This window comes from Hippopotamus amphibius, chromosome 15 (genome assembly GCF_030028045.1).
Source record: "Hippopotamus amphibius kiboko isolate mHipAmp2 chromosome 15, mHipAmp2.hap2, whole genome shotgun sequence".
Taxonomy (NCBI): Eukaryota; Metazoa; Chordata; class Mammalia; order Artiodactyla; family Hippopotamidae; genus Hippopotamus; species Hippopotamus amphibius.
In genome coordinates this window covers 843,737-868,914 of record NC_080200.1, presented here as the reverse complement: position 1 = coordinate 868,914, position 25,178 = coordinate 843,737, and the positions used below count along the sequence as shown (strand labels likewise).

General features: G+C 65.5%; 2 protein-coding genes across 6 annotated transcripts; both read right to left on the bottom strand.

Annotated features, from left to right (window-relative positions):
* Positions 1 to 200: 200 nt before the first annotated feature.
* Positions 201 to 1,843, bottom strand: RPS15 (ribosomal protein S15). The gene is made up of 4 exons (XM_057710526.1): positions 1,790 to 1,843; positions 1,327 to 1,412; positions 431 to 665; positions 201 to 348 (listed from the first exon to the last, which is right to left on the bottom strand). The coding sequence occupies exons 1-4, from the start codon at positions 1,790 to 1,792 to the stop codon at positions 235 to 237; spliced, it is 438 nt and encodes a 145-aa protein (XP_057566509.1). The 5' UTR covers positions 1,793 to 1,843; the 3' UTR covers positions 201 to 234.
* Positions 1,844 to 4,190: 2,347 nt separating this feature from the next.
* Positions 4,191 to 23,784, bottom strand: DAZAP1 (DAZ associated protein 1). 5 transcript variants are annotated; one of them, XM_057708704.1, is made up of 13 exons: positions 23,545 to 23,783; positions 22,296 to 22,551; positions 16,806 to 16,846; positions 16,105 to 16,271; positions 15,793 to 15,858; positions 14,401 to 14,511; positions 13,546 to 13,594; positions 10,652 to 10,734; positions 8,283 to 8,436; positions 7,368 to 7,397; positions 7,130 to 7,270; positions 6,394 to 6,570; positions 4,191 to 5,097 (listed from the first exon to the last, which is right to left on the bottom strand). In XM_057708704.1, exons 4-13 carry the CDS (start codon positions 16,216 to 16,218, stop codon positions 4,925 to 4,927), a joined length of 1,098 nt encoding a protein of 365 aa, XP_057564687.1. In that variant the 5' UTR covers positions 16,219 to 16,271; positions 16,806 to 16,846; positions 22,296 to 22,551; positions 23,545 to 23,783; the 3' UTR covers positions 4,191 to 4,924. The 5 variants fall into 5 exon arrangements, with proteins under 5 accessions (XP_057564687.1, XP_057564683.1, XP_057564684.1 ...); XM_057708702.1 differs by lacking the exon at positions 22,296 to 22,551 and adding an exon at positions 5,793 to 5,881 and having other exon boundaries at positions 4,960 to 5,097; positions 23,545 to 23,784; XM_057708700.1 differs by lacking the exon at positions 22,296 to 22,551.
* Positions 23,785 to 25,178: the final 1,394 nt, after the last annotated feature.

Here is a 25,178-nt window from a genome sequence, read left to right as displayed (position 1 = left end):
CCCTGGACATCCCTGAACTTGCTGCAGAACCCAACCCACCCATTCCCTAGCCTCAGCCTACCTGAGAAGACCTGTGTCTACAGCAGGAAACCCAGGGCCAAACAGTGCCCGGCCCATGAGCTACCCGAGCCTCCAGGCGTCGTGACCAGGCCCAGCCCCCTTCCCTAGGGGCGCAGCCGGGACACACCGCACGCAAGAAGAACTGGAAAAGTCTCTGCTTTATTGGCCAGCAGGCTACTTGAGGGGGATGAAGCGGGAGGAGTGGGTGGCCCCGATGCCAGGCCGGCCGTGCTTCACGGGCTTGTAGGTGATGGAGAACTCGCCGAGGTAGTGGCCGATCATCTCGGGCTACGGAGGAAGGGAGTCGGGCTGTCGGACGCGCGTGGGTGCCCAGGCCCCGCCCCCCGGGCCCAGCGCAGCCCCCACGCACCTTGATCTCCACCTGGTTGAAGGTCTTGCCGTTGTAGACGCCCACCATGCTGCCCACCATCTCGGGCAGGATGATCATGTCGCGCAGGTGCGTCTTCACCACCTCGGGCTTCTCCATGGGCGGCGCCTCCTTCTTGGCCTTGCGCAGCCGCTTCAGCAGCGAGTGCTGCTTCCTCCGGAGGCCGCGGTTCAGCCGCCGCCGCTGCCGCGCGCTGTACAGCTGCATCAGCTGCTCGCTGCGGGCGGAGCGCACCGCGCCGGCGGGTGAGCCCCGGCTCCCCCACCCCGGCCGACCACCCACCCACTCGCATCCCCGCTTCCCGCAGAGCCCCCAAAGCAACGGCGCGGCCCGGCCGGGGCCCACGGCACCCGCGCCGTACGTTCGGGATGAAGCTCTCCAGTTCCAGAACCGCCCCCCCCCCTCCGCTGCCTGCAAACGGGGAAGCCGAGTCAGCTGCTCAGCCTCGAAGACCTCAAGAACCCAGGGGCGGGGCCCCCCCCCCCGAGACATCCACAGCCCACGAGGACCCTGCGCTGTGCCCCCCCGGGCAGCCGGCCCCGAGCACACCTCCAGGAGCACGGGCGTCCCTGGCTGTCCGCAAGACTCCCTCCCCTTCCGGGGGCCGGGGCGTCGCACGCACCCTACCGAGGAGCGCCCAGCTCTGGGCGAGCCCTGGAGCAAGAATCGGTACACTGCCGCCCACCCGCCGGGCCCCAGCCTGCTGCCGCCGGGTCTTAGGAAGCGCGCGGCCACGCCAGCCTCCACATTTCCGAGCGGGAAAAGGGGACACGGGGCCATTCTGTTAAATGCCGCCCTCAACGTCCCCACGTAGCCTTTTACCCGCACGCAGCCCGCAGCCCCTCCCGCCGCCGGCCCCCCGCTCGGCCGCCACTTACTAGGACATGTCCAGCAGCTGGTCCAGGTCCACGCCGCGGTAGGTGAACTTGCGGAAGGTCCGCTTCTTCTTCTGCTCCACTTCCGCCTGCGCGGGGCGGGACGCGGCTGAGCGGGACCCCCGAGACCCACCTCCCACCCCTGCGGCGGGGCCAGCGGGCCCGCGGCTCCGGCCGAGAAACGCGCGGCGCCCCCGGCTACGGAAGCCGGCGGGGACGCGCCACCGCGAGTGCGTCCCGGGGCGGCAGGCGCGGCTCGGGGCTACGGGGTGACTGACGCAGGCCTTCCCTGCCCGGGGTCGTCCGGACACCCATGAAGTTCGCCCCGCGTCCCCATATCCGGCGGACCCGGAGGCCTACAGGAGGCTGCCGCAGCCGCGCGGCCTGACCCCGGCCTTCACTGCGCGGCCAGAGCGCGGATGCCGCCCGATGGGCCCGGAACATACGCCCGCACCCTGACACTCACCATCTTGTCGGCTCTTCAGAAAGGCCCGTCCTTTCTGCGCCTGCGCAATTATCGCGAGGGGGGTCTCGCGTGCCCCGCCCCCGGCCTGCGCGCGCACGCGCTTCCGCTTTCCCGGCGCAGGACGCGCGCCCTCTGCTGTCCGGAGGCCAGAGCGCTGGCTGCGAGGAATAGAAGAGCCTCTGCCAACCGTGGGTGCTGGGAGCCCCAGGCTGGGGCTGGCCGCCTAGCGTTTGGGAGCCCCTTCCTCAGCTGGGGGACGTGGCACACGTCGCCGCCCGAAACTCATATTCGTGCTCCGTAGTCTCCGTAATGCAACCCACGTAACAAAGTGTTTATGATGGAGTGCCTGATTGCAGTAGGCGCGCTGTCTGGGTTCGCGGCTGGCCCTCCCCTGGGGAGCTGGCGTCCCAGGGGGCGAGGCAGATCCTTAAGGAACGAGGTCGTGCAGATATCTGAGCCAAGTCAGGAGGGGTGGGACACTGGCTTGGCACAGATGGTCAGAAAAGGCGTCCCTGATAGGCACCAGCCAACCTTTATCAGACAAAATTATATAAAGTAACAACTGTAACATTGCAGTGCTAGGTTTGCAACGCATAGACATGTAACATGTCCAACAAGAATAGCAAGAACGGGACAAGGGAAGAGAGCTGTATGGAAGTACTCTTTCCACATTCGTGGGAAGAGTGTCCATCTGAAGGTGATAGTGCTACATTAAGATGTATGTGGGGGACTTCCCTGGTGGCGCAGTGGTTAAGAATCCGCCTGCCAATGTAGGGGGCACAGGTTTGATCTTTGATCGGGGAAGATCCCACATGCTGCGGAGCTACTAAGCCCGTATGCCACAACTACTGAGCCCACATGCCCCAACTACTGAAGCCCACACACCTAGAGCCTGTGCTCTGCAACAAGAGAAGCCGCAGTGAGAAAACCACACACGGCAACGAAGAATAGCCCCTGCTCTCTGCAACTAGAGAAAGCCCACATGCAGCAACAAAGACCCCAACGCAGCCAAAAAAAAGTTAAAATGGTACACCAGAAAATACTCATTTAATGCAAAAGAAAGCAGTAACAGAGGCGTAAAAGAACAAAGACACGTGACACATAGAAAACAGTTAAACATTTGGCAGAGGTAAGCCCAATGGATTGAAGATGCAACCAGGTCTGCAGGGAGGTTGAGGTCCTGGAAGAGGGAGAGAATGTGCAAAGGCCCTGAGGTAGGAATGAGCAGCTAAAACAAGAGAAAAGGCCAACACCTCCCCCACCATGACTCCACTGCACCTCAGTTTGCCTGAGGGGCGGGGGCAGTGTCTCCAGCCCCCTCCCGACCAGCTTGTTGCATGGGGTTTGGCTTGGTCAAGCGGCTTTGTGGGGAGCTGGGGCTGGCCTGGAGGGGACAGGAAGCCTGAGCCCTCCTCAGCCATTTCCACAATGAGGGGCTGGGGGGAAGGGGAGCCAATGACTCCACCACCCGAAGGAGGGGACATCGCTCCATGCCCCACAAGCACTGTTCGGGGCCGCAGGCCGTGTCCTTCAGGGTGTGAACGGGTGATGTGACGTGGTGGGGACCAAGGGCACAGGCTTGAGGCTTCTGTGCCCCAGAAGGACGGCAGGAGGAGGGGTGCACAGCGGGGGGCCGTCTCAGAGGGTCCTGTTGGGTCTGGGGGAGAAGGTGCCCCTCTCCCTGGCTGAGCGGAGCCAACCTTCCCTGCCCCCAAGTGCGCAGGGCTGGGCTGGGCTGAGGCTCTCCGCACATTATCTCAAGTCTGGCCCCCTGGAGCCAGCCAGGGCACTTTCCACAAATCGGTCCTTTTCGTGTTCTGAAACCTTGATTGTGGTTTTTAGAGTGACAGGACGGGCAGCGGGGACTTCACAGGTGGGAACTCGTCAACCCTGTGTCCCCGGCCCCAGGTTCCTTCCGCTTCTCTGGGACCCCCTCCCCCGGCAGCCGCGAGCGGCTCCCCTGCCCAGGCCTGGCCCTGCCTCTCCAGATCTGGGAACATCAGCCAGCCTCCACCATGTGCCCCTGAGGGGCCCACCGTGGCAACCTCCACCTCCACAAGCCGCGCCCCACCGGCCCTGGACTGGGGCTCGACACCCCCCACCCCCCCCACGTCCTCAGCACAGTCTGCGGGAAGGTTAGCGGCCCTGCCAGTCCAGGTGTCAGTCACCCCCGCAGGGGCGGGGAGGCCTGGCCGGCCCCACCCACACCTGTCCAGACGCCTCTTCCTCGGTGCCCACCAAGTGACCACTGAACCCCAGAACCCAGGGCGGGTCTGCAGCTGTGACCAGGCCCCCATCCCAGACCAAGATCCCCAAGCCCCCCAGACCTGCTGAGAAGGCCCAGGCTCCCCGCAGGGGAAGGGGCTCCCCCCAGCAGAGGGAATAACGGACACAACGTGGGTTTCTAATCCAAACGCACTTTCTTTATTCAAACCGGTCAGCGGGGACACCCTGAAGCCCCGAGCGTGGGAGGTGGGCTGGCCCGGCCTCCTGGTCCTTGGCACCGGGGCGGACGCAGGCGGACGCGGCCCCACAGCGCACCTGCAGACCCGGCCAGGCACGCCAGTCGACAAAAGCAAAGAATAAACAAAAAACAAAACACACTCAGTAGATTTCTTCTTTAAGCTCCCAGAGTTTCTGGACCAACGAGTCCCAACCCTCAAAGCCAGGAGGGAGGGACTAAAAACGCCCCTCACCTCCACCAGTGCCGACGGAAACCCTGTTTTAAATTAAAAAATAAGCGAGTATACATTGTAGAAAATTTCTCTTAAAAATCTCACAATTTGTAAATGTATATTTTTTTCTTTAACATAAACGTTTACAATATACGGTAAAATAAAGGCTCAGGAAAATAATTTCAAAAAAAAGGAAGAAAAAGAAACCTGAAGTTTTGAATTAAAGCTGAAGAATTTTTTTTAAACCCTGTTGTTGAACCAGTGACTTTTTTTTTATTGTGCTGATGGGTTAGAGAAAGAAATATATTTAAAAACTTGAGTCCAGATACCCACAGCCACCGCCAGAAGCCCCCCCCCTCCCCCCACGGTCGAGTCGGTTCTTCCGCCCAGTCTGTGATTGTCACGAGTTCACAAGTCTGAATCCTGGTCTCAGCCGCCTGCCGTCCGCGCGGTGCCGCGGCTAGCGTCGGTAGGGGTGGAATCCTTGCACGTTGTGGTTCTGACCGCGTCCGAAGCCACTTCCGCCGGCAGGGGGACCCCCCGAGCCGGGCACCGAGGGGCCCCCGTAGGAGGGGGGCTGCTGGCTGGGGTCTGAGAAGCCCTGTCCGAAGCCGGCCAAGTCCTGTCCGTAACCTGTGGGGAAGAGCCCGGTGAGCTGGGACCACTTCCGCCTCCGCTGGCACCCTCGGCCAGGGCCCCGTGCGGGACGGGGCACGGCCCCGGCGGGCCGAGGGCCGACCAGGGCGCCCCGGCAGGGCCCTGGGCAGCCGTCTTGCACGGAAAGGAAAGCAGCAGAGCACGGAGACCCCTCGGACCTCTCGTCTGCCCCGTCCGCTCGCGACCCCTCTCCCCGCTCGCTGCCCTGCCTCGGGGCTGGGGGCTTGACGGTGCGTCCTCGCGGCTGGAGAGGCCTTGCGCTTGGAGGCACAGGTTACCTGGCCTGCCTTGGTGGACCACGGGCTTCTAGAACGTGTGTATAGGGAACACGGGGTGGACTCGGCACAGACCTCAGGATTTGAGCAAACGTGACAAGGCCAGCCCCAGGTACGGAGCTTGGGCCTCGACGGTGCTGCCTGCACAGCCCGTCCAGGTCGGGCAGCCCTTCCTCCTCGCAGGCCCTGACGCGCGGCGCACGCGGGGGCGGACGGCCGTCAGCGCGGCTGCCCGTGGACGCAGAGCTCTGGGGCCTGCGGGGCCGTGCCCGCTTGAGATCCTCGCCCTGGCAAGGGCCCGTCCCCGAGTCCACCCCCGCCCAGGACGGCAGAGGAGGAGGCGTCGGTGGCCCGGGCGCAGGCCCTAGGGACGGCGGAGGAGGAGGCGCCACCTACCTAGGCCACATCACTGCTCAGCCTGACCATAAGAGTGTAAACAAAGTGTGGGCCGAAGCCTGGCGGCTCTGGAGAAGAGGTGCCCAGGCCTGGCAAGAGACGAGACCAGGGTGACTGCCCCGGGCGGCCTCGCAGAGGAGCGGGGGTGGGGGTGGGGGCCCACATGCGCGCAGTCACTCGGACACCCTCACGGGGGCAGGGACACCGCGCCCGCTGCCACGTCCTGCTCCACGTGAGGCGAGGACCCACACGCAGCGACCGCGGCTGGGCAAGGCCCCCCGGGGAACAGGAGCGTGCGCTGGGGGGGGGCGGGGGAGGCGGGGGCATCTGCCTGGCCAGGAGCGCCCAGGCCACCCTGCCCCCGCACGAGCTCCTCTCAGGGGCGCAGACCCCGGGCGCCAGGACCTGCTCGGTGAGCACCCCGGTGACGCCCACGCCCGCCTGTGCCCTGCGCGCCGCAAACCCAGACACAAGGCGCAGGCCCCAGACACCCGCCGGCCGCAGAGGCTCCTCCGCGCCTGCGCCCCGGCCACACCCCCCGACACCAGGCGCCGGCCCGGCGCGCTCTCCGACGGCGTGGACGCGGGGACGCAGCACTCACCGTACTGGCTGTACGGGAAGTCGGGCTGCGCCGTTGGCGGTTTGCTCATGTCCGGGGCGGCCTGAGACGGAGGCGGTGGGAAGGCCAGAGGCGCGGCCCCCGGAGTGGCCGGTGGCGGGGGGACCCCCGGGGGCGCAAACTGATCCGGTGGGGGAGGTGGAGGCCCATAGCCAAAACCTGCAGGCAGACGGGAAGCGGACACAGACGCGGGGCTGGCCCTCGAGGAGCCACCCGGACCACTTCCACCCCAGCAGCCGGGCCTCGAGGACGCCCACCGCCCGGGCCCGCTGCCGCCAAGACGACGGCCGCGGCCGGCCTGGGAAGGCAGGGAGTCGCGAGCCGTCCATGAAGGACCGCGGGCTGGACGGGCACGGGGTCGTCAGGCGGCCCGCAGGCCCTGGTCCTGGCTGCGAGACTGCAGTGCCCGCGCGCAGGTCACCGGCTACGGGCCACAGGGGGCCGCGGAGCACGGCCCCCAAGGACGGCGAGGTGAGGAAGGCGGAGGATACTTCCCGCCGGCCCGATGACACACTCCAGTGACCGCCTGTCGCCCTATGGGGTAGGGGGGGCGGGGGCGCTGGCTCGTCAACGGGAGCTGAGCGCAGAGAGTGAATCAGGCCCTCCGACTGCAGCGTGGAGGGCAGGTCCCGGGGTTGAGGGGAGCGACAGCGGGGTGGTCTCCGTGCTGACAACTCCCAGGACCACCCCCCGCCCCACGGGGCCCAAGGCCACTTACTGAACTGCGGGGGTGCGCCGTAGCCCTGGGGGAAGCCCTGGGGAGGGGGGAACCCTCCGGGAGGGGTGGACACGATGTAAGAGGTGAAGGGCGGGGGCGGCGGGGGGGCTCCTCTTCCTGCGGGGGGCGGTCCGTAGCCACCTGGAACACAGCGCGCGGGTGAGGCCGGAGCAGAAGCCCACAGCCCCCCTGCCCGTTCCAGGTCCTGTCCTTCCCAGTTCCTCCCACAGGGACTCACCGATCGCCTGTCCTGCTGGCACCCACATTCCTGCAGGGAAACAAAGAGGAGGGGATACACGTCAGCACCATGGCGTGACCGGGGCCCCCACAGGACCTGGAGTCCTGCCGCCTCGCGGGTGCAGGGGAGGGGTCAGAGGGTAGCCTCCCTGGTGGCACACCCCAGCTCCTCCACACAGCCCGTCGGCTGGGAAGGGGGGGATGCCCACAGAGCAGGGACTCAGGCGCACGTGTGGGAGCCGGGCTGGGAGGCAAGAACCCAGGGCAGTCTCCAGCCAAGCGCTGCTTCTTCCCCTGCTCCTGGGTGTGAGGGCATCTGCTCTCGCTAGACGGTCTCCGACAGGTGTGGCTTGTGTGCCGTGAGAAATGTTCTAAAAGCCAGCTCTGGGGAGACCAGGGATGAAGCCTGTAGCCTTGCAGAAACAGCTGTGTGCTCAGGGCGCCCCATGCCCTTCCCTGGCCAGTATCCCTTCTCTAGGTTTCTAAAGGGCTCCTGGCCAACCCAAGCGGTCCGTAAAAACCTCCGTCAACCCCACGCACAGGGCCCGCAGCCCCGGGGGGCTGGAGCAGACCCAAAGGGCCCAAGAGGCAGGATTCCATGCTTCCTCCTCGCCGGGCGGAAACCCCGCACTTCCCCAGAGCCTCCGAGCCGGTTGGGCCACATCCGCCTGCCACTCTAGCCTCACGGTGGGTGCTCATCCTTGAGGCAGAGCCGGCTGCCAGCAGGACCCCGACCTGCCCCGGAGGCACTGCCCCGGCACTGCCAGCGCCCGTGGGGCAGCAGAGGGGACAGAGCCACCCGGCCCCGGGCAGGGAGGGGCCCCGACCCTGGCTCCCGTACCCCACCACGGCCCACATGCGTGCCGGGGGGTGTGTCCCGCCTGCGGGTGACCTGCAGGAAGGGCGCCAGCCTTACCTTGCGGGCCGTATCCTTGCTGCCACGTGGGCGGGGGCTGGCCTGCCCAGCCGTTCGCGGCATTGGGCACGACCCGGCTGCCCCACTGGCTGGCACCTGGCTGTCCCGGCGCTTGGCTTTTGCTGTCCCGAGGCTCGGCCCGTTTAACTTCCACCTAGACAAATCGAGCCCTGGTTTAGGGAGACGCGAGGGTCTCAGACCCCTTCCCTGCAGACACACCCTCAGGTAACTTAAAACTACACTTAGCATCTTATTATGACTTAAAACTAAATACTTAACTATAAACCTTATTTAGGCCAGTAACTTTTTTTCTTAAAAATTTTTAAAAATTCTTTTGTCTAAAAAAAATGTTTCTCAGGTACAACAGATCCACCTGGAAGACACGTGAAGCTCCCCCTCCCACTGCAGAGCAGGGCCGAGGACCAAGAGTCTGCAGAGAGTTGTGTGTGTGACAAGGGTCTTTCAGTCAAGTTAAGGGGCAGCGTAAACCCGGGGACGCGGAGGCCAGGCTCGCAGCCCTCCTCCCAGCCTCCCCGGCTGTGCAGGCCCTCTCCAGAGCCCCCACCCTGCCTGCACCTTCGCCTCATACCTGAGAAACACAGTTGGTTTACTTAGGTTTTTTATTTAAAATGTCTAATGGAAGATAAAGACTTACCTTCCCCAGGCTAACGCTTAAAGAATCTCAATTAACTCAAAATAACGTCAGAGGGAATGGATGTGTAAGAGAATCTTACATTACATCTAACGAAAAAGGTAAACAAACATGCAATAAAATGGACATTTGAATCAGTAAGCAATCTTCATACTGTGTTAGGTCAGCAGCCCAGGACCCTCCCTCTTGGACGAGCCAGGAGCCACAGCACGTGGAGGGCGGGACGAGGGGACCACGGTGCCCGGCGCCCCCCACCCCCGGGCCTAGCGCCCCTACACAGCCTTTCCAGTGTGGGCCGACTGACAGACCCCCCCCCCACCCCCGCGGCCGCGTGAGCACGCGGGAACCCAGCGGCTCTTGTGGGCGGGGCACACTGTAACGAGGTGACAGTGATTTCACTTGGCGTCGTCGGGGGGGGGGGGGGGTGGGGGGTCTCCCCACCTGGCATTCAGAGCCCTGTCAGCTCTGCTGAAACCCCTTCCAGACAGGCAGGGCACAGAGGCAGAGACCCCCCCCCCCCCCACCGAGGCCCCGAGGACGCTCCACGGACGGGAACAGAATCCCCGCTAACTCAGGGCGCTGCGACAGCAGGACCAGAGGATCCCTTTCAAAGAACTCAAATTAATGAGTCCTCACACGCTTTCCTTAGGGGAATTTGGTTCCTGCTTACAAAGCAGAGCAGCCCTTGTGATGAAAAAAAACACAAAAATCCTCTTGCTCTTCCTGTCCTGCACTGGGGTTTTCATTACTAGAGGGCCCCAGGCCCTGAAGACAGGGCTGGAGCTGGACCCTGCCCCTGGCAGCAGACCCGTGCGCTGAGCGGGCCTCTCTGCCCCCGAGGGACCTCACGCTCCCCAGCTGTACGTGTCCCCGGGCCTGGAAATGGGGACCTGGGCTCCCCTGAGCGTGTGTCCTAACAGCTACTCGCGTGGCACCTGCAACCCCCGTCTGAAGCTCGAGCACGACTATGACCCGCCGTCAAGCTAGGGGGGCCCGGTTCAGTCTGCAAAGCGGGGGTGGGGGGGGTGGAGGGGGCACCCCCGGGCCAGGCTCCCTTCACATCTCGGCCGCCGCGTCGGCGGGGCTCCAGCAGAAGGGCTGGGCTGCCGTGGGGACAAGAAGCGAGGGCCTGCGAGGCGGCAGCCTGGCCGCGGCACGGCCCACGCCAGCTTGCTCAGGCGCAAGCCGGGGTCTCGGGGGAACGCTCGGGGCCGGGGACGCGGGGTGGGCCACCCCGGAGTCTCCCTCGTGCAGCAACACAGTATGAAGATGAAACAACCAGAGGTCACTTGACTGCATGGAGTTAAGGACTATCGGAGCATGTGGTCGGTACCGAGTTCACAGTAAGTGACCCAATTTGAAAACCAATCCTTCAGGGTGTTTACGTTGCCTTCGGTTTGACACGGAACCTGGTCTGAAAGGTTCGCGGCCCGGCACTTTACAGGCCGGCGTGGGACAGTCGGGGAGGGGACACACGTCTGAAGGAGTGGTCACTGAAACCAAGCCTGAGGCAACCCGCGACTTCACTGGACGCCAGCCCACCCGTCCCGCCGGCCACCCCCCGGGGGCTCCCAGAACCCGGTCCGACCCCCAGCACGGGGCCCCAGGACGACTAGCCCGGCCCTTCTCCTGCCAAGGGACTTCCTCTCCAGTGAAGTCCCCAAGTTGCCTAAGACTTGGTTTGGTCTTAAGGTAAAATAAAACTACCACTACACACTTTTTTGCCCATGATGTCGTGAAAATGCATGTTGACAGCCTGGTCCACTGATTGTTCGTCCTCGAAAGTAATAAATCCAAAACCTAGCCAACGACGAAGAGTGAATCAAGGTAGCAGGGTGTTGTGACACAAAACAGGGTGATGAACAGTATTACGACGGGCCGAGGGATCGGCCCCGGGTTTCAGCGAAGCCGGGGTGTGTGGGGGGCCGCAGCCCGGACCGTGGGTGGCGAGGGCCCGGCGGGCGGGCCGCCCTGCGTGTGTGGTGGGTGCGCTTCTGCTTTTCTGAAACCCTGGGTCCTCCCCCTCGGCGGGCATCGCTCTGCAGCTGGTGCTGACAGCAGCCGCACATCGCTCTAGCGCGTTAACAGAGTACGTCTCTACCAGCTAGCGCCTCGCCCAGCCTGCCCAACGCTGTTGGGTAAGCCCGAGGCGTCCTGCCGAGTAACGTACGTGTGTATACAGGTGTCTATCTGTACGTAGCTACATGACTAGGTACACAGAGATACAGGCCACGACGGGTTCCAGCAGGTCAAACGCTGCTGTCGGCAGCAAGAGCAAGAGGCACCGTGTCATCAAAAGACAACTTTAACGGGAAAAACAATTTAGTGTTTCCCAAACACGAGCGAGTGCAGTATAAACGAAGTTTGCTGGTCTGCTGAGCGCGGCCGCCTGGCTAGTGCGTGTCCAGCCCTCGGGCTGCCGCTCCGGTTCCCCCGGGGCCCATCTGCACTCAGCACTACGGGACCCCCCCCCACGCCCCGCGGCAGCTGCCCGAAGACCCGGGAGAACAAAGGAGGGGCCAGGGGAAGGGCCGAGAGCCGCCAGAGGGCTGAGGGGGCGGGGGCGCGGGGCGGGGCAACCCTGGGCGGTGGGGAGGGGCGCCCCGGAAGGAGCAGCCACCCCCCCACCCCCCGCCTCTCAAGCTGAGCAAAGAGGGATGCGGGCCGCATTCGTGCGGACCTTGTGGGAAGACGCCTGGCAAAACCGTGGTGGGAGGGTGGAGACAGGAGGGAGGGAGCTCAGAACCGTGGGCGGCAGCCTCGCAGGGAGGCCGCGTCTCTCCGCGCACACACGTGCCTGAGCGTGACACATGCACACGGAACCTGCGCACGGCGTGGGGAGGACCCGGGAACAGAGCGGAGGGGACGGGCTGGAGAGGTGGGCACGCGGGACGGAGCAAGGGCAGCGGCCAGGGTGCGCGGGGACCAAGCCCTGGGGAGGGGCGGGGACAGGGACGCTCCCGCGGACCGACACATGGGGAGGGGAGGGGGGGAGGCAGAGTCTTCGGAGAAGACTCCGGAAGGAGAAGAGGTAGGGAGGAGCTCTCTGGGGCGCCCGCTGACCCACCGCTGTCCCTGGCTTGGCTCCCGCCCCCCGCCCGCCTGACGCGGGGGCCGCGTGGGGACTCGCCAAGCCCCACGGCGGAGGATGGCAGGAGCCACTGGGAACGCTCTCCCGCAGCCCCTCCTGCCCGGACCCCGCCCAGGCCGCCCGGTGCGCCCGGACCCGGGCTGAGGACCAAAGGCAACCCCACGGGGTGTCTAAGAGCAGCCCGGGGACCCCCGTGTCCCGCAGCATCCCAAGGCCGGAGGCAAATGGTGGAAAACAACACGGGTGATGGGCGGCATGTGAAAAGTGAACGTTCTCTCCAAGTGCAGGAGTGTCTGAAGCCACAGGGCTCGCGGTCCTTAGAGCGCAAGAGGCGGTGAGTCCTGGGGAAGGAGCCCCGGGGCGGGGCCTCTAGGGACGCGGCTGTCTGTCAAGAGGCGCCGTCACCGCTGAGGAAGCGGAACAGAAACACACTGAAACTTCGTTTACACCCCACTGGAGCAAAGCCCGCTCCCTCCTCTGACTGCGGGACTGGCCTGTACCTGTGTGATATAATTTAGCACCTGGAGAAGAGAAATCTAAAGAGATATCGTTAATCACACATAATTCACAGAGAGAAAAGGAAAAACAACTTACTTAACGTTACTGTACTTTACTACGAGACACTTAAGTATGTCACTAAGCATGTACGTCTACGTTAAGATTAAGACTAAGACTTAACAGCTATATCGACATGAAGTGAGGATACGGTACTTAACCATGGAGGGGGAGGGGAGGAGGTTCAAATGGCAAACTATTCTCCAGCATGGCGGGCGCATGCTGCGGGCGGCGCCGCGCGCCCGGGTGCCTCGAGGGGCTGCGCAGGGGCCGCAGGGCCCGACGCGCTCCGCTCACACGGCTGGTCCGAAAGCGGTTCAGGAACCAAACGCAGAGGCGGGGACAGACAGCAGCAGCCAGAAAAAAAAGAAAAAAGAAAAAGAAAAAAAACAAAAAGGCACGGACACTGGGTGCCCAGCGTCCCAGCGCCGGAAACCAAAGTGGCCGTGCGTGTGGGCGGCTGGGGAGGTCCGGCAGGGACGCTCTGGGGCGGCCCCTCGTCCTCCTCCCGCCTGCCCCACCAGCTTCGGGGAGAAAGAACGAGAAAACAAGGAAAAAGCGTGGGATGGGTCGAGGAACCTCCACGTTCAAGCCGAGCTGGGGCAGACCTAGCCTGACGACAGCAATGAGACTCCTGACTTGCTGGAGTGAACTTCAAGCAGGAGACGGTCGTAATTGAGGAAGAACCACTAAACTTTCAGGACACGCTTAAAAACAGAAACCACGTTGAAACTCATGCCAAGTTGTAAAAACGTCAAAAGAACAAGCATTTAAAAAAAAAAAAAAAAAAAAGGTCGTGCTGCCTGACCTTGGGAAGCAGACAGGCGGGGGCTGCGTGGGAAGGGACTACACTTTAGTCTCCGAATCACCCTTTTCTGAGGCCAGGCTCGCTACAACCACCACCTAATTGTGAGATAGTTTGCCATCTGAGGGGGAAGGTCAGGGACAAGCTTGATCTCTTTTACCTCGAGGCCTCTGCTTCTCCGCGTCGTAGATCATGACCACTTCCGTGACCTGGGAAAGAGACGGGCGTCTGAGGGCCCGGATCCGCAGGTGACACGGACACATCTGCCCACAACCCTCTGGGCCCACGGCCACCTGGGTGTCCAGGGTCTAGGAAGTCCTGAGGCAAAAGGCCAGCTTCCTGGGCTCTGAGACGCACGCAGGCCAAGGGGTGCTCGAGGGGTGGGGTGGACGGTGCGTCAGCAAGGGGCCCAGGCGCCACGCTCCGCCAGGGAGACGAGGACCAGGACGTCCCACGTGGGGTCAGCCTCCCTGGCCCGGCTGGGCCCCAGGCTCCCCGAGCTCCCCGCACTGTGTGCCCGGGTGCTGGGCACGCGCGGGTGCCACCACACAAGCACGGCGCAGCCAGGGCGGGTGCGCGCCGCAGAAGCCTGGGCGGCCTGCGTGCTCTGCTCTGGAGGAGAGGACAGCCTCCTGGCCCCCACGCCCGCTGGCCCCCTAAGCCCTGCCTGGCTCCCGTCTGCCCCACGAGGACTCAGCTCCCTGGATGAGCCCCCGTAAGATCCTGAAGAAGCTTAGCCTCTTCCGGGAAACAAAACCACCCTCCCACCTCCCCCAGCCTGTCTTGGGGGAGGGGAGGAAGACCCCCGCCGTCTCCCTGGTGCCATCCAGCACGTCCCACCGCAGCCGCAACAACCAACGGCGGGGCCCGGCTGGAGGCGGGCTGCCCCGCGTGCAGGGAGGGCTCTCTTGGGACGGGAGCCGGCCCCGCAGGGCGCGGACGGGCCCGCCTGCCCAGGACGCAGGGCTCTGCCACCCCCGCCCTGACCGCCGGCGGCGGCGCGGGGAGAACTCACCACGCCGAACTTCTTGAAGTACTCCCTGAGCTCCGTCTCACCGCAGTTGTGAGGGATCCCCCCGACGAATATCTTGTTGGACTTGCTGCTGTCGCTCCTGGGCCCCTTCTGCTGCGCACAGAGGGGAGGCGCTCAGTGCCGGGACCCTGGCCCCATGCCCCAGCCTCGTGCGCGGCGCGGCCTCTGAAGGCCGGCCCGGACCCCCCAGGAGCCCAGCAGGTGCAGAGAACCGCGACGGCCGCCGGGAGAACACGCGCGTCCACCTGCCAGGCTTGCTCCCGGGGCAGCGCGCGACTAAAGGATGCCGGAAGGTTCTGCCAACTGACGAGCGGCTACCACCTCTTCTGCCTTCCGGCCGGGCCCCGCCCTCTGTGGACACCCAGCGGCGCGGCCTCCTCCCACGCCCCCAGACACCAGCAGCTGGGGACTCAGAGGCTGCGCGTTTGGGGGTGTGGTGGGGGTGGGGTGGACGCAGGCGGGGCTCTGACAGAGCCTGAGACCAAGCCTGCCGCGGTGAGGACAGGCCACGGGCGGGCAGATGGGCCGGTGGCGGGGCCCTCGCGGAGGTGGCTACACACACGGCCGGCCTCCGCAGCCACAGGTTCCGCGTCCTTGGATTCAATCAACCGCGGATCAAAAATATCCGCAAAAAAAAAATCCCACAAAGTTCCAAAAAGCAAAACTTGACTTTGCCGCATGCCAGCCGACGACTGACGTTGCACCAGCTATCGTAAGTCATCTAGAGGTGGGTGACCACGCATGGGGAGGTGCGCAGGTCACAGGCCACCTTACACGAGGGACCTGCGCGTCCCTCGGGGGTCCTGGAAGCAGTCCCCGCAGACCCCACTGAGGAACAGCTGTGTAGGTCACTGGTGCTGACCACCGAAGAACGTGGGCAGCGTTTTTACTTAGGTGTTCGTTTCAGCACTCTCTCTATACCTGATCTCTCCTAACAGAAAGCTGGAAAAATACACACTTGGTCTGAGGCCCCGTCCGCCAGCAGCAGCTGGAATCCTGCTAGAAACGCAGGTCCCCAGCCCAGCCCCGTCCCGTCCCGCAGGGCTCTCCTCGAGGACAGAGTAGGCTGGGTGACAGCTGGCCTGGCACCGGGGGCCCCGCGTGGCTCACAGGGTCCGAGGTGGGTTTTGAACTCAGCAGGCCCCCGCCTGAAGGGAGCCGTCAGCAGAGCGCGGAGCGGGGGCGGCCGGGAGGGAAGGCACCGGAGGCCAAAGGCTGCAGCCGCTGACGACAAGTCACCTCCCGGCTCCAAGACGAGACGCTGACCACGTGGAGCCACCCCGAGCAGTCCCAGCTGCTCCGCGTCACAGCGGACGCCCTCCTGCCACTCCGTCCGAGCACGGACCGCCCCATCGGAGGAGCCCCCGCCCTTACCCAGCCTTCCTTCGGCCGCGTCCGCTCCGGCTGCATCCCCCGAGGCGTACACGGCTTTGGGTCGATCTGTTGGAAGTGCCAAAGGACAAACGGTAACCAGGAGGCAGGCTCGTCCCCCAGAAGAGCAGGTGTGAGCAGCAGGGCCGGGGTGCGTCCCGGCCCGGCGTCTGGTCTCAGCTCGGAGACTCCAGCCTTCCAAACCGACCCCGGGGAGAGCAGTGCTTGGACACACCCGCCGCGGCTCGGGCACGGGGCGCCGAGGAGGAGCCCCGCACGCAGGATGCAGCGCTGCCTCCGGGGACGGGCACTCACGTTGCGGCCGTCGAGGGTGTGCGGTCTGCTGGCCAGCACCGTGCCCACGCAGTTCGGGTCTTTGAATTTGACAAACCCAAAGCCCCGGGACTGGCTGGTTGTCTTGTCTTTCATGATGACACAGTCCACGACCTCTCCATACTGGGAAAAGTAGCCACGCAGCGTCTCTACGCAGAGACCGGGACAAACACACACACGCACAGCGGGGCGTCAGGCAGGCCACAGGCTCCCAGGCTGCCCTTAAAGCGTGCAACTGCCAACCTTTAAACCAGCTGATCCCCTGATGTGGGGGTGGCAGAGAGGGTGGGGGGCGGGGTGCAGGAAGGGAGGGCGCACGGCAGCTCCACAGGAAGGAGGAAGGCCTCAGCTGCGCGGGCCACGCCAGGGAGGAAGCGCAGCCGGACCACCTCCAAGGCCTGAGCCCGAACGCAGTGGCCCCTGCAAACCCCCAGCCCTCCCGGCTCCACCTCCACACGCCAACAGCCTCTGCCTGCAGAGCCAGCCTCCGCCCTCCCTGACCACGAAGCACCAGGAAGAGATCAAGTCCCAAAGCCAACGATCATCCGTCTCTGCCCCCAGTCACCTCCTGATGCAGTGCCCCCGCCCCAGGGACCGAGACAGTAAATAAGCCAAGAGTTAAAGACACCCACATGACTGACTGCGACACCGAGGTCACGAGCCTGCAGCCCACGCGCACCTACCTTGGGTGGTGCTCCAGTCAAGGCCGCCCACGAAGAGCTTCCTGCAATTCAACAAGGAAACATTCAGGGTCAAGAGGATTCTGCCCTGGGAATTCCCTGGCGGCCCAGTGGTTAGGACTCCACGCTTTCACTGCTGTGGCCCGGGTTCCATCCCTGCTCGGGGCACTAAGATCCCACAAGCCGCATGGCACGACCAAGAGCAAAAAAGGGTTCCACCCGTCTGGCCCATCCTAAGGTGGTAACCCACAGGCACAGCCTTCAGTCAAAGGCACGAACAAGGCCTCCAGGGTCTGCCCGCACGGCGGGAGTGAGAGCCAGAACGCCCGAAGTCGCACGCGCACGCCGCCCTCGACCGCAGCAAGAGGAGAGAGACCGCCGGCCCCCGGCCATGCCAGCTCGGGAGCGGGACCACGGGGCGGCGTCCCAACTGCTCTGCGAACCCCGCAGGCCTGCAGGTCCCGGTGTGAGGCAGCGCGCGACCAAGCCGGCTGAGCCGGGGTCAAGGCTTCAGGACAAGGCTGGGGCGTCCGGCACGTGGTCCCGAGTTAAGGATCCACAAATCACCGGGGAGGCCCCTGGAGCTCAGACGTGGCAGGGTGGCCTGGGCCATCCTTTCGGGCAGGTGCCCTAGGAAACGTGGGAGGAAAAGTTCCGGTGGCCTCCCTCCTGGTGTCCACACAGCCCTGGGGTGAGGCCAGAACCCAGAAGCCCTCCACCGCCCGCCACTGACAGGCTGGCTGGGCCTAAGTGGACGGAGACGCGCCCTGCACTGCGGGCTCCGACCGGGGGCAGGTGTGACAGGGCAGGCAGGGGAGGGGGCGCTCCACAGCACCTGCTGCCCCTGGGGAGAAGCAACGACACCGTCACCCTCAGAGTGGCACCTGGGCGCTGTCCCCGTCCACAGCCAACCCCACCTCGCTTGGCTTGAAAACAAAGCCGCCCCCGCCCCCGCCCGCCCGCGGTCCAGTGCGCTGAGCCCCTGAGCCCCTGAGCCCGCAGCCGGGAGGTGCGGACAGACCCCCGCGGGGCAGCGGCCCAGCTGCACTCAGGGGTCTCTCCCACTGCGGCTTTCTCCCTGGGGGAGAGAAACTCAGTGTGGAAGGAACAATCTCCCCGCCCGAGACAGGCAGTTGCTGTCACGCTCAACATGCCAGCGCCTCCCCCCACCACACACGCACAGGACGTGCTCCTGGATGGGGAGGCCGGGAGCTCACGCCCGGGCCTCGTGACCTTCCTGTCCTGGCCCCCACGCGCCCCTGCGAGGTCAGGCCAGCGCCTCCCGCCTCCCGGAGCCCCTGGGGAGTGCAGCCCCCGTCGGCACCCCACGCCCCCAGGGCCTGGCACCCAGGTGGGCAAATGACAGAAGGGCCGCAGGCGGGCTGGGCCGGCGGACCGCCTATTTACCCAGGTCTTCGGCACAGGCGCAAACGGGTTTGCTGTGGAAACGCAGCCGGGAGAAGAGAGAGACCCGGAGCCTTCTCAAAGCAGCCCAAGCCAAACCCCAGGTCGCTCAGAGGAATACCCACTTGTGTAGCCCGCATCCGACCAAGACAGGAAGGTCTGCAGCGGTGTCCCTGAAAGCAACCCAACCCCCACACTGCTGTGGAGGAAGGAACTGGTCTGACCAGTCCAGGTTCCAGCCCTCGTGTAAATCTCAAAATCAGACATGAAGGCGAGAAGCCGCGAAGGGCCATCCTCCATGCAACTGACAAAAGCTGAATCTGCCCCGCGGATGGGGCGGGCCAGGCGGCGATGCCGCCTGGACACCGTGCTTCCTGATTTTATCACTGTGCTGTGTTCAGAAATCCTTTCTGTGCTTGGAACACAGGACACACAGGAGCGTCCACGGAGGCGCACGGGGCTGGAAGGCGGCAGGGAAAGTGCAGCGGGGCCCACGCGGGGAGGAGTCCTGTTCCTGCCACTGCTCTGCGAGTCCCAGGTTCCATAAACGAGGAGGGAAGCTGCTCGCCATGGAGGACACGCCAGCAGCACCGCTGGCACAGGAGGGAGCTCTGCATGACCAGAGCCCCTGTGCCAGCGCTGTGGTGGCCGCTTTATCTAGTTCCCTTCCTCCCGCTCTCCGTCTGCAGACAGAAGGCTCCGGAAGGCCCTGGGAGACCTCGTTGACCCGTGGTGGCAGGGACTTGTCCCGGGACCCTCGGCAGGACAAGCCAGACACAGCGCCATCACCGGCACGCGGCGCTGGGCTCTGCCCACCCTGCTGGCCGTCGGGGCGGCCCAGACAGACTGGCTTGGCACCGGATGACCTCAGGCCTTGCTGGGCATTTACACACGACTCAGCAGATGGACGCTCAGCTGACCCCACGTGGCTCCCTCCCCAGCCCTTCCTTGCTCTGAAGGATGCCAGAGCCACCGCTCAGCTGAAGCCGGAAGTCGGGTCCCCTCCTGGCTCTGTCACACCCCCCACCCCTCTGCGATCAGGGACAGCACTGGCTCGGGGGCCTGCACCCCCAAAAGCGGAGGAAGGGACTCGACTCGAGGGACTGGGCTCCGGGAAACACTCACCCTCTTCCGCCCTGGACGCCTCCCTGCTCTTGCTCCGTGTCCTGTGGGGCAGCTGTGTGCTATTTATGCCAGCGAGTCAGGCTCCGGTGGCTCCTCCTGCCCAGGCTGCCCACGGCGGGCTCTGCCCAGCGGCACAGCAGGCTGCAGGCTGTGCCCAGGAGGGTGGGGGGGCCCAGGCCCAGACCACTCACGCGGGCTGGCAGGCAGCCCTCTCCTCGACGGCCCGCGTTCAGGCCTTCCTGCAGCCAGGGAGCTGCCCGCTTCCAGCCCTCCTGCTCGAACAGCCTGGACGCCCCGAAGACAGTGGTCGGGGCAGGGGGTCCCCGCAGCCCGGGCGTCTCTCAGCTAGCAGCTGAGGTCAGCTCTCGCGGACGACGCGGGGCACACGTCACCTGAAGACCCCAGGCCGGCCTCCACCAAGCGCGTGGGAGCAGCACCCGCTCACAGCAGCACCACAGCCCCCAAGACAGGACCGCTGGGTTCACCACCAACCCCCGCCCGGGCCAGAGCCCCCCCAGACAGGGACCTCCCGCCAAACCACAGCAGCAACGCTGCCCCCCGCACCCCCAAGCAGGAAGCTCCGACGCCGGCCTGCAGGGGCGCAGCAGGTCGGCCCACCAGGAGCGCGGGTCCCCACTCCAGCTTGGCCACCCTGGGAGGGACCTTGGCTGAGTCCCCTGACACGTCTAAGCCTCAGTCTGCCCTGCCAAGGGAAGGGTCAGAGCCGGGGCTACAGAGGTCCAGCGCAGAGTGGGGGCTCTGAGGACGGGTCCCACACGGAGGGCAGTTCGTCCCCAGGTCCAGGTGCTGGGCCCGCTGCAGCAGCGGAACCAGGAGGAAGTCACGAGGAGCAGCCCCAACATCACGGCCGACCCGAGAGGCCTCCAACCAGCCCTGGGACACACGTCCTAACCCACAGTACACAGCAGGGACATGCTGGCAACCAGGCCTCAAAGAGCAAACGCTCCCACACGGGAGGGGCGCCCCGAGACAATCCTGCCCCCAAGGGACACCGGGCCGCGTCTGAGGACACCTGTGGCCTCTGGCATTGAGGGGTGGGGGCCAGGGACGCTGCTCCACACCCTGCAGCGCCCAGGACGGCTCCAAACTGCAAAAGGGGAGCCCAGAGAGAAGCACCTCCACCCCCACTCCTCCACCGCTGCCCCCACCCCCACGGGGCGCTCACAGCCACAGGCCTCCGCAAGCACAGCCCCACTCCTGGTCCACACCTTCCGGGCCAGCCAGAGCTCAACAGAGGGGTCTCTGCGTCCAAAGCCTTCGCTCCAGAAACATCCACAGGCCCCACCTCGGGACCCTCGGTGCTAAGTCACCTGAGTCCCCCACCCCCATCGTCCACCAGTGGCCTTTCCGGCCCGGCAGCCGCGGACGCCCCCGCGTGCCCACGTCTCCCCCAGAGACCCGGGGCTGCTTTCCCTCCCCCCGTCACACCCAGGGATCCCTGTGTCACCAGCCCCGGGGGACGCCAGCAGAACCACGTCTGCCAGATAAACCCCCCCTGAAACGTCTCTCCCGCTCCGCGACACGTCAGCTGCCCCAGAGGCGGCGGCGGCTCCCAGAACCTCAGTTGGGGGACCCCCCCCCCGTTAAGCTGACTCTCCAAGGCCACGGCGGAGACCACACCACACCCCTGACCGCTCCCCGGCCCTCAGCAAGGTGAGCGCCTGTCCCGCCGGGCGGCCCAGGAGGGAGGACCTCCGCCCGCGGCACACGGGCTCCTCGAGGGCACGCGCGACGCCCGCCGCGCCTACTGGGCCTCTGCCCTCAAGCCCCGCACGGGCCCTGCTCGGGCGCCGGGCCAGCCGACAGCAGGACAGCAGGAACGGCCAGCCCGCACCGCCCCCACCGGGGAGCCGTGCCTTCCAAGGCTCAGCCTCAGAAGGGCCCGCACCCCAGGCCCCCTCCCACTTCCTTCAGGGAGGAGAGCCGCCCCCCGGCCCGTCAACAGCCCCCAGAGGAGCCCCTCGGGAGGGGCGGGCCAGGCACCGGAGCGAAGGCGCTCCGAGGGGAGGGCGGGGGTCATCCGTCAGAGCACGTGCTACCGCTTTCCGCGGCCCCAGGCGCGCACCCCCACGGCGAGCACCCGAGCCGGCCGCCGTGGCCCCCACGGGACTCCGAGAGGGCCCGCGGCCAGGGAGCCGGAAGGGGTCGCGCGCGCTCTACAAGGACAGCCACGCAGAGCAAGGAAGTCAAGGTGGACCTGCACTTCCTGTGGCAAACAGAAACAAGGCGCCCACAGAGAACAGACACTGATCGATGCTCCGGAGCAGAGCAATACAAAGTTTCTGGGACCCCTGCGACCTCCACAGCCTTGAAACTCGGTAACCTGGGCGGATGAGCCGGGGCAGGGAGGGCCGGCGCTGCTGCGGGCCGGGCCGCCTCCCCAGGCTGCCCGTGCGTCTGGGCGGAGTCTGGGTGCTAAGCTGGACCCCCCAGACCCAGCCTGGGATCCCGGCTCCGCCCTCTCCCAGGGTCCAGGTGACCCGCCAGGGCCGCCTCTCTGGCCATCTCCCCGAGGGCACACCTAGGGACAGGCCTCTGGGATCTGGAGGCTGCCTCCCTTCCCAGGCCTAAGAGGTCTGCCTCTTGGCGGCGGAAGGCTTGGCTGTCAGGAAAGAGGTCCGTGTGCCTGCGGGAGGCCTGCTGCCTCAGCTCCTGCCCGTTTCGGCTGCAACTTTCTTTCTACCCACATCCTAGTTTCCCATCGGAAATGCTGCAACTTTTCATTTACCTGACACACAGCTCAGACTTCTAGCGCCTGGACCTCGTTTCTAAACAAACCAGGCTAGGCGCTAAAAGCCCTCCTGCAGGTCCTCTAAATGCTGCGGGGTTCTGGAGGAGAGAGCCCACAAAATGCATCTTACGTCCTCTGGTGTAACCTGCTGCTGGAGCCCGGCAGGGGCTCCGCGGGGCCAGCCACCCACCAGCAAACAATGACTTACTCACCAAATCAAGCGTTTTGTAAACACCGCATCTGTTCAAAGCTAAGGGCGCTGAGAAATGTACACAAGGCCGCGGAAACCCGGCCCAGGCTGTTTTGCCACCTTGGCAAAAAGAATTTAACTGTGAAATTATGCTGATGCCGTAGAAGCCAGCCTCTGCAAAGAAAACTAGACCAAACCCTAGACTAGGGCAGAAGCGGATCTTCTGGCTCCTCTGGGAGCACTTCTCTCCTCTCCAGCTCGTTTAGCATCAGGCAAGGCTATAATTAAAAGGGAAAACTTCGCTGTAACAAACCTCCTCTCACTAATAGCCGCACCGAGCAGAAAGACCTCAGAAGCCAGCCCGTCTGTCCACCGCCCAAGTTTCTTTTTCTCTTTATCGTCCGCACACCCATGGGGGTTAGGTGGGGGCCCAGCAGGAAGGAGCTCCAGCAACATGAAAACAACAGTTGCAGACACCCCATCAGGTGGCGCGGAGGCGCTGAAATGGTGGACACTGCGGGGTGCGCTGCCTGCAGACCGCGGACCGGCCCCCGTGACCTTGGCCCTCAGGCCTTCGGTCTGCAAACCTTCCCTTAGGAGGAGAGCGGACGACGGAAGGGGCCGTCGCTGCGCGTCGCGGGTGGGAGAAGTTGGGCGGCGGCACAACTGGAGGAAGCCCCCCCACCCTCGGCCGGGCCGCCACGTGCGCGGACCCGCCAAGTTCGTGCACGGGCTGGGGGCGCCCTGGAGCCCCTAGGCTCCTGTTCGAGGCCCCCGAGGGCGGGCCCGGGCACGGACAAGGCCCCGGCCGCCGCTCCCGGCGGGGTACCCAAGGCGCGGGGGCAGACAGGCGGCCCCGGACCCCCCCCAAGGTTCCCGATCGAGGGTCCCCCGGCGACAGACTCCGGCTAGGCGGCGGGGTCTCCCCCGGGCAGGAAGCAGTGGCGACCCCCCGGAGAGGTTCCCGGCCAGGAAGCGGCGGGGCGCCCGGCCCCCCAGGACTCCCCGGACCCCCGGCCCCCGCTCGGGATCCCCGGCCACGAGGCGGCGGGGCGCCCGGACCCCCAAGACTGCCCGGACCCCCGGGGGAGGCTCGGGGTCCCCGGCCACGAGGCGGCGGGGCGCCCGGACCCGCAGGTCCCTCCCGGGGCCCCCGGCCCGTCGCGCCCCCGGCCGCCGGCTCGGCGCGGCCCCGCGGCGTGACCTTGACGGGCCGGGCGGGTCTGGGCGGGGACCGACCGGGGCGGCGGCGCGGGCCGGCGCGTCCTCACCCGATTTCGTCGGCGCCCGAGTTGTTCATGGCGGCGGCGGCGGCGGCGCTCGGCGTCCGGGCCCCCTGGCTCGCTCCCGCCTCCGGAAGGTCACTGGCCCCGGCGCCCTCCCCACAGCCGCGGCCCGGATCTGCGCAACGGCGGCGGCCGCGCTGCCTCCTCCCCTCGGCGCCAACGGTCACCGCGCGGCCCCGCGCCCGCGCCGCCGCCCTGCGCAGGCCCGGGCGCGCTCCCGCACGGGGCCTCCGGGGGCGGGGCCAGGGGTGCGCCCGCGTGCGTGCGTGCGTGCGTGCGTGCGGCGGGGCCCGCGCGTCGCCTTTCCTCCTCGGCGGCGGCCGGCATCGCCGCGGGGCACTCTGGGAAGTGGAGTCCCGCGCGCCGGCGCCGGCCCCGCCCCGCCGAGGGGAGCGCGCGGGCAGAGGCGCGTGCGTGCGTGCGCGTGCTGCGAGCGAGCGTGCGTGCGTGCGCGGCGGCGCGGGGCGCGTGCGCGGCCGGGCGCTCCGGGCTAGGCACCGCGGGGCGCAGGCGCGGCCGCGGCTTCCTTGGTCAGCCTCGAGGTGGGGGCGCCGGGCCCGCGCGGGGTCGGCGGTGGACGGAGGCCGAGCCCGCGCCCCGCCGGGCCGCGGGAGGCTTCGGCGCGGCCCCTTGCTCCTGCGCCTCGGCTGCTCCCGCTGCCCCCCAGAAGAAGATACCGACGGTCAGAGGGACTCGGTCACCTGCCCAAGGTGACTCAGGGAAAGGGATGCAATCAAATCCAACCGTTGGCTGTAGAGCCACCGACTATGAAAACACGTTGTGTCCCTGCCACGTGCCGAGGGTTGTCGCGCCCTCATTTGTCACACCGCCGGTTGCCCCCCCCGGGGTGATTCGGCCTCCTGCTCCCCCCGGGACAGCGAGCCACGTCTGGAGATACGGTTTTGGTCGTCACCGCTGGGGGTGGGTGCCGCTGGCACCTAGTGGGTGGAGGCTAGGGAGGCTGGCAAACGTTCTGCGATGGGCAGGACCGTCCCTCCAACAAAGAAGCTGCCGCCCAGCGCTTCAACATGGGAGGTGCGGAAACCGGGTCTACGCGGACCCTGACAAAAGCTGACCTGTACGGTGTGGGCAGACGCTGGTTCGTGCTGCCTGTGACTTTCCACTCACTTTCTCAGCCTCTTGGTAGCCTGACAATATAACTGATTCACCATAAAACCAAATGAATGTGAGACATGAAGGAAGCAGGCGACAGGCAAACAGCACAGCATGAAACATTTAAAAATTTAAAACACCCCTCACTTTGGCCACTTTACAGTTTGCAAAGCACGCTGGCATCCTCACCGCAGGAGAGGAACGCATGAGTCCCCATTTGCAGGTGAGAAGCAGAGGGGAAAGGAGCGGCCTCAGGTGGCACCGGGCAGGTGTTCTGTCGTCCCCCTGGGGACTCCGTAAAGTTTTTCAGGTCAGAAGAAACCAGTAACACTTGGCTTGGCAGGGGCTGGCTCCCCACTGTGGGGGCAGGGGGAGCACGGCCTGAGTGCTCAGACAGATGGACACCCCTAGGATGCTCACAGCCTACTGTCAGGAGCGCAGAACATTGGAAGCAACCCACGTGCCCATGCATTGGTTATTGGATAAGTAAACCACCAGGGGCGTGA

Excerpts from the sequence above, each read along its gene's own strand:
- RPS15 (XM_057710526.1), bottom strand. Across the intron at positions 666-1,326 it reads CAGCTGCTGGACATGTCCTA|CGAGCAGCTGATGCAGCTGT; the intron begins GTAAGTGGCGGC and ends CTCCGCCCGCAG. Across the intron at positions 349-430 it reads TCAACCAGGTGGAGATCAAG|CCCGAGATGATCGGCCACTA; the intron begins GTGCGTGGGGGC and ends CTTCCTCCGTAG.
- DAZAP1 (XM_057708700.1), bottom strand. The coding sequence starts at position 23,573 with ATGAACAACTCGGGCGCCGACGAAATCGG. Across the intron at positions 14,512-15,792 it reads CGCGGCCGAAGGAAGGCTGG|CAGAAGGGGCCCAGGAGCGA; the intron begins GTAAGGGCGGGG and ends CTCTGTGCGCAG. Across the intron at positions 7,398-8,282 it reads GCAAGGATACGGCCCGCAAG|GAATGTGGGTGCCAGCAGGA; the intron begins GTAAGGCTGGCG and ends GTTTCCCTGCAG.